Source organism: Microcaecilia unicolor, chromosome 1, assembly GCF_901765095.1.
Source record: "Microcaecilia unicolor chromosome 1, aMicUni1.1, whole genome shotgun sequence".
Classification (NCBI taxonomy): domain Eukaryota; kingdom Metazoa; phylum Chordata; class Amphibia; order Gymnophiona; family Siphonopidae; genus Microcaecilia; species Microcaecilia unicolor.
This window is the reverse complement of record NC_044031.1, coordinates 59,715,784-59,731,331: the sequence shown is the minus strand read 5'-3', so window position 1 is coordinate 59,731,331 and position 15,548 is coordinate 59,715,784. Positions and strand designations below refer to the sequence as shown.

Genomic DNA, 15,548 nt, shown 5'->3' with positions numbered 1-15,548 from the left:
CTAATCTTAGGTGACTCCAAATAGAATTACCTCTTTAGTGATCACTGCTCACATATGCCTTTGAATATCTAGCCCTGAAGAAACCTTATACACTTGTATATTCCAACATGTCTGGAGAGTTCTTGCAAATTAGATAGTTGCCCCAATTTTTATCTGTTTCCCTATCTAGCACTTAGAAAATCCTTAGATCAGGCAACCTCTAATCCCTCTTATAACATATCAGTTCAGGATTTCAGATGTGGCTTTAAATGTCTTTGTTTTTTTTGTTGTTTTTTTAATTCTCAGATTACAGCAATGCATCCAGACTGTGTCATCAAGAAGGAACATGAAACTTGTTTGGCAAAAATAAAAAGGGAAAGTGCAATGCTTAATGACTCCTTCCAAGGTACAGATATGATCATTATTTTTTTTCTCTTTCATTATGATTATTTAACAAAAGTATTTATTTCAGGATATAATCATTAACACATAATGCAAAACCCTATGACAAACCCACCAGGAATTCATAGTGTTTTGATATTTTATGACGTAGTAGTATAGTTTTAAACGGCAAAGATTTGTTCTCACAGTACTTTCAACTCGGTTTAATTTATGGCTTAGGATGCTGTGTGGAATAAATAAAACATCTCAGTTCATCTGTGACTACTATATATTTCTTGAATTTTATTTGGTTGGTGTAGAGTGTGAAAAATTTTTGAAAATGGATTTTGTAGGTTAATAAGTATTTACAGGGGGAAATCTATTTTCAGAACTTTCTTTATAGGGTGTCCCTTCAATATTTTTATGTTAAACGTTTTTGATAAATTCTGAAAATACTAAAACAAGTGGATTTGATTAAAGTGTGTATTTATTAATGGATATGAAATATCAAACTAATGAGGAATTGTGGTGTTAGACATTTTTGATCTAGTTCTCATTGTCTGATGGTCCACAAATTACCTATTCTGATTTAAGTTAATAATCATATTGGGATATATTTGCTGAGTATAACGTTAAAACATTTTGACTTGTGATAATTGACTTACTATGTATTCATTAGTTAACAAACATTAAATTGATCTAGGAAGAACTATGGGGGCCCTTTGACTACAACATGTTAAAATCTGGGTTTAACACATTTTAACATGGGAGTTTCCCATGCTCTAAGCCCAGATCGAATGCAGTATAATTTAAGGGGCTCCTTTTACTAAGCAGCAGTTAGCACCCACATGCTAAAAAATAGCCATTTCAGGGGGAAGCACTTACCGCCTCCCATTGAGGTGATGGTAAGGGCTCCAGCACTAACCCAACAGTAAACGGGCAGCACACGGCACTGTCTGATTACCGCTGGGTAAACACTGCGGCTACAAAAATAAAAATGTGTTGGGGTGGGAACTACCACTGGGCTGCTGCAGTAGTCCTGCGGTACTTTCAGTTTAGCGAGCAGTAAGCCCATAATAGGCTTATCACTGCTTAGTAAAGACCCCCATAGTTTTTTGAAACACCCACAACACACCCATTCCATGCCCCCTTTTTAGCTGTACACATTAGAATTCACATGCACCACATTATAGAATACACCTAGAAAACTGTGCAAGTAAATTCTGACTGATGCCAATTAGTGCTCCTAATTGGTGCTGATTGGCTTGTTAATTAAGTTGTGTGTGCAATTTGGCCATGTGGCTAAATTAGTGTGCACAACTTAAGGCGCCGTGTACAGAATTTGGGGGAGAGTATGTCAATAGTTGCCCAACATGCATTCAATCCTGGTAACAGGAACATGTAACACTCATATAAAACAGATCAGAACAAAGGTACATAATAAAATCATAATAAATAATTAAACTCAAAGTAATCTCAAACGATCAAGACTAAGGAAAAAGGACACATAAAAAAGTGGATACCTGCACATTAAAAATGACACACTCAATATGTACAGAACATGTAAAATGGATAAATAACTAAAGAAGGGGAATTACCTTAAAACAAGAAACCCCTGGATTCAGTAAATGGCACCCAAATTTGGAAGCAGATCGCATATCCAGGCACAAACTAATTAGATAATGAGCTGTTAACAATTATTTTATTTAATTGGCATCTTCAAATCTCTGCTTAAAACTCACCTCTTCAATGCTACTTTCGGGCACCTAACCTTTCGAGAAATATAGTATGCCCTATCAGATTGACTCTACACTTGTCTTTTAGATTGTACACTTGTCTCTAGATTGTACACCTGTCTTTTAGATTGTAAGCTCTTGAGCAGGGACTGTCCTGTTAAATTGTACAGCGCTGCGTAACCCTAGTAGCGCTTTAGAAATGTTAAGTAGTAGTAGTAGTAGTATTTTTGTGCAGATCTACCTGTGTGCTATTCTATAACTCTGAGCACCTAAATTGTCTCGCATGCAACTCCAAAGGAGATGTGGCCATGGAAGGGGCATGGAAAGATAAGGGGAGTCCAAAACTTTAGGTGCCATGTTGTAGAGTAGGGTCATTTGTGCACCCAACTGGTATCAGTTGGGTGTCAGAATTTACACCAGGTTTCAGCAGACATGGGTGTGGGAATCGACACTAAACACTATTCGATAAGGGGGGTTTGGCACAGAGCCCCCCTTTATAGAATATGAGTTTAACAGGAGATTCTATAAAAAGTGCAGTCAAAATTCAGAATCGAAAAAATTCATACTGAACAGTATTTTATAACTGGTGCTCTGGGATCAGTGTCCTATATAGAACAGAGCATAGCACCAGAATTCACGCTCAACTGAAACCAGGTGTAAATCCTGGCATGCAAGTTGGGCACAGAATCCCCAAATTCTATAACAATGTGCATATTTTAAGGGAATGCCCCTGGCCTGGCATGCATCTCCCATGACCCAGCCTCTTTGCACATCTGCGCAGAAACATGCGCTGTTCTATAATTGGGCACATGTGTGTTTTTGCATGGATCTACCAATTCTGCCATGCACATAATGTAGAAAAACACACTTAAATAACTTTCACAAGTTTATTTCAAAATTGCTCAATAAAATATGAATAGTGGACAACATTTTAATTATAATTTTTCACAGAAAACACCAAAAAATCTTTTTTTTCCCAAATTTCACGCAAAGACATGAAAACACACAAAAATGCATAGAAATCTATAGCAAACTAGCTGCAGCTACATTTTTATTCTAACTTTCTTTTCTATTATATTAGTCTTCCAAACAATTCTGACATGTTATTTTTTCAGAAGAGTGTTCTTTGCAAACAGTTTCCTTACAAGTGGAACAATATCGCTCAGTTTTCCTCTCTATGTTTCTTGGACACATGAAACAACGCTTTCGTTTTCTTTCTCCTGGCTCTGGAGTAATCTGAAACTGTACGCCACACCATTTCATTGCTTCTTTAGTTTTCTTTGGCAAGCATTTCAAGTCGCTTCGCTCTATCATGTGAGGTATTACAAGTTCATGACAAAGGTCCTTCAAGAATAAGCGTCTCCTGTCCTTCCTCTGTGCATGAAATTCAGGATGAGTTTCTGTATAAATAATGAATGAATTTAGGGCTGCTACATCAAGCATATTTGAAAATAGTACTACAGGCCATCGTTTTGTTTGCCTCTTACACAAATATTCTCCCACCATCTCATCCATTTTATCTACACCTCCTTTTGTTGCATTGTAATGCAGGATGATTTCTGGTTTCAATTTTTGGTTATTGCTGTCAACACTGCAATCGTGATGCATGGTACTGAGTAAAATTACAGATTTCTCCTTCTTTGCCTTGTAAGATACCAAAGTCGCTTTGTTATTGAATCCAAAGACACTCTCATAAAGTGCTCGCTGACGATTGTGTTTGAGTGCTGCTGGAATTTCTCGTCTGTTTTGCTTTATAGTACCAACAAGTGTAATAGCTTTTGCAAGCAGAAAATTGCCTAGTTCAACATTGGTGAAATAATTGTCCATGGTGATGTTTCTACCTGAATTGAATATTGGAACAGCAAGAGTTTTGACTATTTCAGACCCCAGATCCTTCTGTACTGGTGCACCAACCTCTTTGCCACAGTAGATTACGCCATTTATGCCATAATAATTTGCAGAATCACACATCCAGAAGATTTTTATACCGTACTTGGCTGGCTTGCTGGGCATGTATTGTATGAATTTGCAGCGTCCTCTGAACGGTACAAGTTGCTCATCTACAGTAACATTAGTACTAGGATTGTAAAGTTTTGTGCAATTTTTGATAAATATGTTCCAGATATAACTGATAGGGGCTAATTTGTCTGTTTCAAACCTCGCTGCACGAGTTCGCTTATCATCAAAGCGAATGATCCTTCTAATTTCCTCATATCTGCCCACTGACATTGTCGCCTTATAGTGTGGATCAGAAAGTGGGTCCAGAAATAATTCTCGTATTGGGACATCATACGATTTTTGACTCCCTGCCAGCAGGAAAAGTCCAATATATGCATAAAGTTCCTCTTTTGAGATATTTTTCCAGGACTTATTTTTTGCTGAAGCGATACGTCTTCCTTCTAGGTTTGAACATAATAGGACCTCTTCTGCAATATTGTCAGAAAAATAAGTACAGAATACATCTTTAGGGGTAAAGTAACTGGGACTTCCCACAGCTCCTTGAGCCTGTCTCACAATATTGTGTATTGGAGTACGTCCGACTAATGTAGGATTACTGTCCCAAAAAACATTCGTTTTGGATGTTCTACTTATCACTTCTTCAGGATCCACTAGATTCACTTCTTCATCATCAGAAGAATCACTGGATGAGGATGTTTGATTAGCTGGTGGCAGATATTCTTCATCAGACAAAGATAGTTCACTTTCATCATCGCTTTGAAACATAATCGCTTCAATCTCTTGGTCAGTCAGACACTTGGAGGAAGACTGTGCCATTGCTGACTAGATGTTAGAAAATGAAACAGATTTCCTCTCAACAGCTTATCTTATCACAGGTCCTTCAGCAATTAGCTCACAGTGTATACTGTCCTCAGTGTTCAGAGGACCTGAGGTGATGTCATGGCCTTATCACTCCCTCCAAAAATCACATGACATCCTCACATGTTATTATCCACACCCTGGCCCCTCCACCAGCATTACTGAGTACAAATAAAGTAACTTGAGACACAAACACTTCTGAGAACATGATAAAAACAGCGGGGGCCTAAAAGGCCCCCAATTCGTACAGATGTAGTTTTCACCAAACAAGCATTGTTACACCATAATGCCTATGAAAAAAAATTATATGAACAACTGGATATTATCAACAATGACATACTTGAGTAATACCTTGAGTTTCAAAATTCTAACTAAAGTAATTTTGCAGATAATAGCAAAAATGTAAGCATGGGGGCCTAAAAGGCCCCCAATATGCGTTCTAGGGTTAAAGGTTGCCTTCACTGAGCTCCTCAAGGTCGGTGTGAGCTGCTAAAAAATGGAATTATTCCACTCTTTTTGTGAGTCCTTCTTCATTAGTCTTAGTCACTAAAAGTTGCTTTTTAATAATTTCATTTATGTGATGGCCACTGGCTGGTTCCTTTTGGCTGTTTTTTTCTACATTTGGATTTCTGCTACAGCTTGCTTATGCCTCTTTTTTTCATGGAATCTAGCTGCCCAGATGCCATTACAGAATATGTACTCACCAAGGGGCATTGGGGCACCCAAAAGGAGGTACCCAGTCATAGAATTGCCCCTATAATGTGGTGACAAGCCAAAATTAAGATGGGTAAGTGCACTGCTAAAGGCTTCTTTTACTAAGCCATTCTAGTGATTCCTATGTGGTGAATGTGACAAAGCCCATTCAATTCCTATGGTCTTTGTTGCATTTGCCATGGGGGAATCGCTAGCATGGATTAGTAAAAGGAGCCCTAAATTAATAATTTGCATTTATTAAATACTGTTGGAATAACTGCATTGGCTCTGTGCACAGTGCCCCTTCTCTAATTTGGCCTGTAATTATACACACAATATCTGGCCATTTTGCAATTTGAATGATTTGATATTATCCATATAGGGCTGAATTCCATAAATGACACCCACATTTGGGTGTCAATAAAAATTAGTGCTAAACACTATTCTACAAACGGCAATTAGAGATGGGCATCATTTATGGAATAACATTTGGTGCCGAGATATCTGCACCATATTTTGAGTATACCAAGTAAAACCTGGTGTAATTTCTCACTCCTAAATTACATGTAGATCTTGCATATTCTGTAAAATTGCATGTAAATCCCAGGAATGCCACTGATCTGTCCACCCCCCCCCCCCACCCCATCCTAGACTGCATCCCCTTTTTGGATCTATGTGTAAAATTTACCCGTGGAGCACGACACCTAAAATGTGCATTCAAATTTCAATTAATGCCAATTAACACACAATTATTATCTCTAATTGACTTGTCCATCAATTGAATTGTGAACACAAATTGGGTACATGTCCAGATTTGCATGTGCAATTTTCAGTGCCATATATAGAATTAGGCAATAATTTTTGAAAATATGGAGATCAAGTTTTACATTAGGTTGCTCCTGAAGAAGACAAAATTGGTTTGAATATTGAACAGAACTGCAGGACTGTAATATACTTTTGTTCAAAGGCAAACCCTGAAATTGAACCCATTATATACCTTTATAAGCAGAAATGTCTAGTCACAAGATTTTCCGTCTCATATGTGAGTAAATTAATGTGTATTTTGCTTGTGTAGGCATAAATCAACCCAGTGCTAGAAGCATTATAGAAAGTGGGGATGTGCTGGGATTTATACGTATTCACATGCTTTTGAAAAATAAAGAGAATGCATTTAGTTTCATTCAGAAGATTTGCGTGCCCCCAAAACCAGATTTTTATGTTTGTGGAAATATCTGCATACATTCACTTTGAAAATCCAGGAAAGTCTGCAAAAAGAAAAGCATGCATATACTTTTTACCAATTTGCACAGTTATACTGTAAATGTACTCCTATAATTTTGATTTTTCCTACGTCCATAATTACAAGAGGATCTTATGAGTCTGGGAGACTGGGCATTCAAATGGCAGATGGCATTTAATGTGAGCAAGTGCAAAGTGATGCATGTGGGAAAGAGGAACCCGAACTATAGTTACGTGCTGCAAGGTTCCACATTAGGAGTCACTGACCAGGAAAGGGATTTAGGTTTCATCATTGATGATACGTCGAAACACTCTGCTCAGTGTGCTGCAGCTGCTAAGAAAGCAAATAGAATGTTAGGTATTATTAGGAAAGGAATGGAAAATAAAAATGAGGATGTTATAATGTCTTTGTATCGCTCCATAGTGCGACCACACCTCAAATATGGTATGCAATTCTGGTCAACGCATCTCAAGAAAGATGCAGTGGAATTAGAAAAGGTACAGGAAAAGGTGATGAAAATGATAAAGGGGATGGGACAACTTCTTTATGAAGAAAGGCTAAAGTGGCTTGGAGAAAAAACAGCTGATGGAAGATATAATAGAGGTCTATAAAATAATGAGGAGTGGAACAGGCAGGGCTTTTTTTGAGGGGGTACTTGGGGGTACTGAGTACCGGCACCTTTTCCACTGTCTGCTAAAATTGACCCATGGTCCCCAAGTTTTAATGAAAGAGCTCAGGCTCTACACAACAATTCTGCCTTGTCATAGATTCTGTGTCTGGTTGCAGGGGGCCTGGCTATTGTGGGGAGGGTCCCTCAGTGATTACCCTACCCCTGAAGGGTAGCCTGGCATTTGAGTACGGCACCTTTTTTGCTAGAAAAACTGCACTGGGAACAGGTAAACATGAATCGCTTGTTTACTCTTTCCAAAAATAATAGGACTAGGGGGCACTAAATGAAGCTACAAAGTCGTACATTTAAAACAAATTGAACAAAATATTTCTTCATTCAGCGTATAATTAAACTCTGGAATTTGTTGCCAGAGAATTTAGTAAAAGTAATTAGCTTAGCGGGGTTTGAAAAAGGTTTGGATAGCTTTCTAAAAGTCCATAAGCCATTATTAAGATGGACTCGGGGAACTTCCACATTTTGTTTCTAGGATAAGCAGCATGAAAATGTATTGTACTGTTTTGGGATCTTGTGAGGTACTTGTAACCTGGACTGGCCACTGTTGGAAACAAGATGCTTGGCTTGATGGACCTTCAGTCTGTACCAGTATGGCAACACTTATGTTTTTATGCATGTGAGCACATTAAATTTAATCAGCCACTTACTCCACTCTCACATAATCCACTTGCAATTTCTTACAATCTACTCATGTGTAAACAGCTTTGAATAATTTTGTGTCAGGGATAAATTGGATCACTACACTTATGGTTTCTGTTTTACAGATCATTAATGAACATAAGAGGAAAAGTTACTAAGTAATGGTAAAATATCGGGATTCATTAACCAGTGGTAAATCAGTAGTGCAAGTTAGTGATTCCCATAGTAAAGGAATAATGTAACTAGCTATCAACCCTTCACACTGTATTATTTTTTTCCCTGGGAGCATCCGCCTGCTACCATATGGCCCAACACTTTCAGTGAGCCTTCTTAAAGGGGACCCCTTTAACTCCTACTCCTTCCAAGACCATCCATCCCCCACCCGAGCATTTTCTTTTTAATAATGTCAGCTTGTTTGGTGTCTTTTACTTGTCGACTATTCAGCTCCATCTATTTCCTTTGGGAATGTGCTTGTATTTTCTCTTCACATATCTACAGATCTGTCTCAGATTCTGGGCTTCAAAGAGTTTTTCCTTGGCTGTGTCATTAATTTCAGTCACACATAGACACATATAACCTCTTGAAATCATTAGTTTTGATTCTACAATGTCTAACTGTTGCACTTTCACTTGCAGATTCTATATTTAGTGACCAAAATGCGTATATAACTAAATTGCATATCAAGCCAATCAGTCCTGATAATTGGTCACTTGCGAGCAATTATTGGCATAAATTAGAATTTATATGCACTACTCACTAAGCGTATTCTGTAAAGCAGTATGCGTAAATTCTACCACATGGATCTCAAAAGGGGCATGGCCATGAGAGGAGCATAGGTGGGTCATAGGCTTTCCTAAAATTAATGCAAAGTGTTCTACTATACACGTGATCTGCACCTAAGTTATGCTTGGGTATTTACACCAGGATTTGGTTGGTGTACATGGACATCCTACATTTTAGTCACAGACACAATCGCTAAGAATATTCTATAAACTGCGCCTAACTTTAGGCAAGGTTTATAGAATAGTGCTAAACACTTTTTTTCTTGGCGCTGATTTGATAGACAACATATATAATTTGGTCCTCAGTGTTTTATAATATACTTCACCGACTGAACACCTCCTTTCCATCTTGGTCTCTTCTTACGTTTGGATTTCCATGGATCTTGCTCTCTGGCAGATAGTCTTAGCTTTGTTGCTCCCCACCTATGTAAATTCATTAAGGTTGCTTATTATTAGAAAATTGAATCGCTTATCTCAGATTACAACTCACTACTAATTTTAGCCCAGTAGATTTATACAATTCACACATCTCCTGCTGCTGCGTAACACTGCCAGTTCTCTGCTTTGGCATTTGCAAACAAGTGGGGAAAAGAAGTTGAGGGCATACCTTCAGAAATACTTTTCAACATAAACGTATAAAAGAGGGTAATGGGATTTCTTACCAGGGTTGGCTTCAGTCACAAGGCAGCTAGCCAGGTGAGGCACTGGTTAAGGGGGCCAAAGTTCAAGGGTGTCAAAAGGCTACCTCACTGGCTCAACCTTCACAGAGTTGATAGCATGTTCCTTTGCTTTGCAAAAGTTGTCTCATGGCACCACAACCCCTTGAGCCAGCCCCGGTTATTCCATTACATGTTGCAAACTTGCTATGCTTCAGCATGTTTTTCAACTTCTTGCCACTGTGGGATAAAGGTGTGAGGAAACGTGGGGGAAAACAGCAGAGAAGACAAACTTGTGTTTATGTAGGTGCACATGTGTGCATATGTGGCCTTAAGTGGATTGTGGTGCTTAAAGAAAGCAATTAGATGCTATATACCATTAGCAAGTGTTCCATGTCAAAAGATACAGACAAACATAGACAGATAAACCATGATATATATTAGGCAAGTCCATGGGGAATGTATATGCATGGGATGTGTGGATGTGGAGTGTATGTGTGCAGATTTAAGGGGGGTTATGTGGGTATAGAGCACTATTTCCCAAGTCCGGTCCTGGAGTACCCCTTGCCAGTCAGGTTTTCAGAATATTCACAATGAATATGCATGAAAGAGAATTGCATTTAATGGAGGAAGTATATGCAAATCAAGTTCATGAATATTCACTGTGGATATCCTGAAATCCTGACTGGCAAGGGGTAATCCAGGACCGGAATTGGGAAGCACTGGTGTTGAGAATGTGCGAGTATGTGGGTTTAGTGTGGTGTTGTACTTCGGAAGTCTTTGGGGGGGGGGGGCTACAGTGTATATAAGGGAGTATTTGAGTGTGTGTTTTTGCAGTATGTGTGTGGAGAGGGGGGTTTGTGTTTGTATAGGTATGAGTGTGCTGGTGTTTAAAGGGATATATGTACAGGATGTCGATGGGTTGTTTCCATGTGTAGGAGGGTATATAGGACATGTTTAGAAACATATGTATGTGTGTCAGAACTAGTGTTTGGGGTGTTTTTTTCTATGCATGGAGCTGAATCTGAGAGTATTTTTGTAAAGGAATGTATGTGGGAGTTATTATTATTATTTATTATGTATTGCATTTGTATCCCACATTTTCCCACCTCTTTGCAGGCTCAATGTGGCTTACAATACATCATGAATAGTGGAAATATATGAGAAAATATACATTTAGTAATAGCAGAAGGATCTTGGGTAACATGATAATGAAAAAACATGGTAGTAGTTTGACAAGCAAATATTATAAGACAGTACTGATATATGTATAGGAGTTCTTTATATAAGATACATTTGCTTATGGAGGTGGATATTTAACGTGTGGATTTTATGGAGGGTGTGTAGGAGGTGTTGGCTGAGAAGTATTGAAGGAAATTGCTTGAAACGTGCCATTCTTCACCAGATGATATGATGTTCTTTCTCGATCTGTCAGCATTGCACAGTTTCTAATTGCCTCCCATAGTAAAACAATGGGGATTTTTTGGGGAGGGTTCCTTCTTTTAAAATACCGACGTAATGTTTCTGCTTTTCCTCTAAGTTAGTCCTAATTTTTTTTTTCCAGCAATCCAGACTTAGATATGTTCTATCTCTTCTTTAGAAACATATTTTGCCCTGGGAAAACAGACAGAAAGATGGACAGATATAGACCCATTTTATATCATTCTTCCCTACATTCCATATGTTAGAAAACGTTAAAAGAGAACTGAAGCACTGAGTGGGCTGCTGGCAGTGGAATGACCTGGTTGTTTAGCAACCAGTTCTAATGCTTCAAGATTTCCTGCTGCCAGTTTGATAGCATCTTTGACATAGTACAAGAGAGAGAAAGAGAATTATGCAGTCCATGTTTGATTTCTATCTATCTATTTTTTGTTTTTGTTACATTTGCACCCCGCGCTTTCCCACTCATGGCAGGCTCAATGTGGCTTACATGGGGCAATGGAGGGTTAAGTGACTTGCCCAGAGTCACAAGGAGCTGCCTGTGCCTGAAGTGGGAATCAAACTCAGGTCCCCAGGACCAAAGTCCACCACCCTAACCACTAGGCTACTCCTCCACTAGCAACATTCCATGTAGAAGCCTGCCCTTGCAGCCGCACAGGCTTCTGTTTCTGTGAGTATGTATGTGCAGGACGTCAGACTGCTAGTGGAATAGCAACATTAACATTCCATGTAGAATCTCAAATAGTAGCAACAGAATCTCAATAGTAGCAACATTCCATCTAGAATCTCCAATAGTTTCTATTTTATTTTTGTTACATTTGTACCCTGCGCTTTCCCACTCATGGCAGGCTCAGTGCGGCTTACATGGGGCAATGGAGGGTTAAGTGACTTGCCCGGAGTCACAAGGAGCTGCCTGTGCCTGAAGTGGGAATCAAACTCAGTTCCTCAGGACCAAAGTCACCACTCTAACCACTAGGCCACTCCTCCACTCAGATCTAGTTATCTATCTGTCTATCCATCCATCTATCTTCTTACCAGTCTACAAATGCTGTCTATGCTAAATAACAGTCTATGATAAACTATAAGAAATATTCATAATTTTAAGTTCTCATTCTAGTGAAAAAAAAAAGACACTACTTCTTACCACTTACAACAGGGGTGGGCAACCATGGTCTTCGAGTTCCACAACCTACTTGGGTTTTCAAGATTTCCATAATGAATATCCATGAGATCTATTTGCATACAATGAAGCAGTACATGCAAATTGATCACATGCATATTTATTGTGGAAATCTTGAAAACCCAACTGGGTTATGGACCTTGAGAACCGTGGTTGCCCATCCCTGTCCTAGAAAGTACAATCTACCCATTGTACTAGGACTTTGTGGTGCTATAATAATCTTTGTAATGGGATTGCTGTAATCACAGTGTATAACTGAAGCTACTTCAATATAAAGACACCGTTTTCCTCATAAAGCCATAGACACTTTCTTCTGGGGAAAAAAAAATCAGCCTTTCCCCAGATGAGGCACTAGATAGGCCCTGCACCTCACCTCGTTGGTGGTTGCAGTTTCCTCACTATAGCGTTTGTATCTGAAGTATTCTGAACTTCAGAACCTGAACTGTGAGAACTGTGTTGGCCAGTCTAAGGGCCAAACTATATAAATGGCGCCTTAAAAATCGGTGCCAAAAACACCAGCTTAGTGTGATTCTTTAAACTACGCCTAAAAGTTAGGAGTAGTTTATAGAATATGCTCACATGGCATCCTTGCTCCTAAAATTTAGGGGCACCCATTTAGGCCACCTAAAACCAGGCTTAAATACCATATCCATGCCTCCTTTTCGGTTCCGCGTATTAGCATTTACATGCACTACATTATAGAATGTGCCTAGAAAGTTATGCATATAAATTCTAATTAAAGCCAATTAGTGCTGCTAATTGATTAAGTACCAATTAGCAGCGTTGATTGGCTTGTTAATCAATTAAGTTGTACGTGCATTTTCACCATGCGGCCAAATTAGCACTCACAACTTAAGGCATCAATTATAGAATTTGAGGGTAAATTCTTTAAGAATCTTAAATTGTCTGTGGAGTGAGATTGCCACTTCATTGACAGGGGCTGCATTTTCTGGATGGCATGTGCTACCTAGTGCTTTCTGGTTTACTTACCTGCTGTTTTTGTCTTCATCCAGAAACTTGTTACGTTCTTGTTAGTGGGAAGAAAATAGAAAATAAATTGTCAGCAGTGCAGCTGTTGAGCTCTTCCTGTTAGCTTGTTTACTGTATAAGAAAGGAAAGCAGCACTGAAAAGAAAGAGAAATTGCTAAGGCAGAGGAAGGTGTTTGTAGGCATCTAACGAAAAGGATTTGGAAGACTATGATTTAACCCATAGGCTGTGTTGAATGGAGTGAACTCCTAGGACCTTGGACCAGGCAACTTTTTTAACTCAAATGACATGAGCTACTAGGGAGCTTGGGGGCAGAGATGAAGGCTAGCTTGGCCTTACAACCAAACAAGTGCTCTGCTGCCCTTGAATTAGTCCAATGTATTTGGCGCCTTTTACAAAAGGAACCATAAAAATTAACTATTTTTTGTTACATTTGTACCCTGTGCTTTCCCATTCATGGCAGGCTCAATGTGGCTTACATGGGGCAATGGAGGGTTAAGTGACTTGCCCAGAGTCACAAGGAGCTGCCTGTGCCTGAAGTGGGAATCAAACTCAGTTCCTCAGGACCAAGGTCCACCACCCTAACCACTAGGCTACTTCTCCACTAGCAACATTCCATGTAGAAGCCTGCACTTGCAGCCATGCAGGCTTCTGTTTCTGTGAGTCTGACCTCCTGCTCATACGTGCAGGACGTCAGACTCACAGAAACAGAAGCGTGCGCGGCTGCAAGGGCAGGCTTCTACATGGAATGTTGCTAGTGGAATAGCAACATTAACATTTCATCTAGAATCTCCAATAGTAGCAACATTCCATGTAGAATCTCAAATAGGGAAAGGGAACTTGATATGCTGCCTTTCTGTGGGGTTTACATAGTATATACAGGTACTTATTTGTACCTGGGGCAATGGAGGGTTAAGTGACTTGCCCAGAGTCACAAGGAGCTGCCTGTGCCTGAAGTTGGAATTGAACTCAGTTCCCCAGGACCAAAGTCTACCATCCTAACCACTAGGCCACTCCTCTACTATAAAAATTAAAGTACATAGGCATGACATATATATCCAGTAATAATGAGAATAGCTATAACTGCTTTTATAGTGGATGAAGAATTTGGGAGTCTTAGATTTCCTCCTGAGATTTTCAGCATTCTGTACCCAACTTTTTCAAAAGATGTAAACCAGTATGGTATTAGGAATGTGTTCAGAAGGGGCTATATATGTTAGAGGAGATGGGGCTATGGAGTTCATTTTGGCTTGCAGGACAGCATCCCAAAGCACAGCCTGCTTGTATAGGGAATAACACCCAAAAGCAAGGAGAAAAATGCAGAGGAGTGAGGGCAGCAAGATCATCACAACCAAAGTTCTTAGCAGGAACATGTGGTAAGGATGGGTTCTGTAGAGGGCCAGGGAGTGACTGAAGGAAAAAATCTGACCAGGCAAAGCTGATAAATGACTTAGGATCATAATCCTAGTGAAGGAAGACAGAACAAAATCCAAAGTATGACCAGCAGTGTGAGCTGGAAGTGATACATGTTGAGTGAGACCCTAAGTCAGAGACGAAAGAAAGGAAACATTTGTTCTGAGGCTGAAGAATATTATCTACTAGTAGAAAAGGCCCGTTTCAGGCAGACATGAAATGGGCGCTAGCAAGGTCCCCCCTCCCCCAGTTCCAGACCCCTCCATCACTCCCCCCCCCCAGTTCCAGACCCCCCTCGGAGTTCCAGACCCCTCCCTCCCGCTCCAAGTTCCAGACCCCACCTCCCTGCCTTCCTCCCTCCGATTTCTGCCCCCCCTCGGACTTCCTGACCCTCCGTGTCACGACCCTCTGGAGCCCCCTTCCCGCCGCCAAACATCCCCAGCCGCCGTCGCGTACCTGTGCTGGCGGGGGACCCCAACCCCCGCCAGCCGAAGTCTCCTGTTGTCGGCCGCACGGCTTGAATGACAACCCATGGAATCAGTTTGTGCTCGTGCGTCTGGCTTCAGACGCACGCACACAAACAGATTCCATGGTGTAATGCGTCGTGACGTCAGCTGAGGCTTCGGAGACCCAAGTTATGGACACAGGCAGCCAGGTTTTAGAATGTTGGAGGTGAGAATTATTATATAGGACATGGAAGTTCAGGTTTCCTAAAATTAATGCATTAGAGAACTGCACCACTGCCTCAGACAATGTTTATACTAAAGAATCCCGTAAGACAGCATCATAGGAGGGCGGGAAGTAAAGCAGAAGGAAATGAATCTGTGTTGATAAAGAGAGTCTTACCAACAAAACCATTGGGTTGGGAAATATATCAGTTCAGTAGGGGCTAAGGAGTTGGCTGTTAGAGGTGCCACTC

General features: G+C 40.0%; 1 protein-coding gene across 1 annotated transcript in view; it reads left to right on the top strand.

The window, feature by feature from the left end:
- The first annotated feature begins 294 nt into the window (after nucleotides 1-294).
- Nucleotides 295-15,548, top strand: part of ADCYAP1R1 (ADCYAP receptor type I) — a 273,281-nt gene continuing 258,027 nt past the window's right edge. The window contains exon 1 of the mRNA XM_030189904.1: nucleotides 295-385. Within this exon, the coding sequence (XP_030045764.1) occupies nucleotides 295-385 (91 nt within the window). The remainder of the gene's footprint in view (nucleotides 386-15,548) is intronic.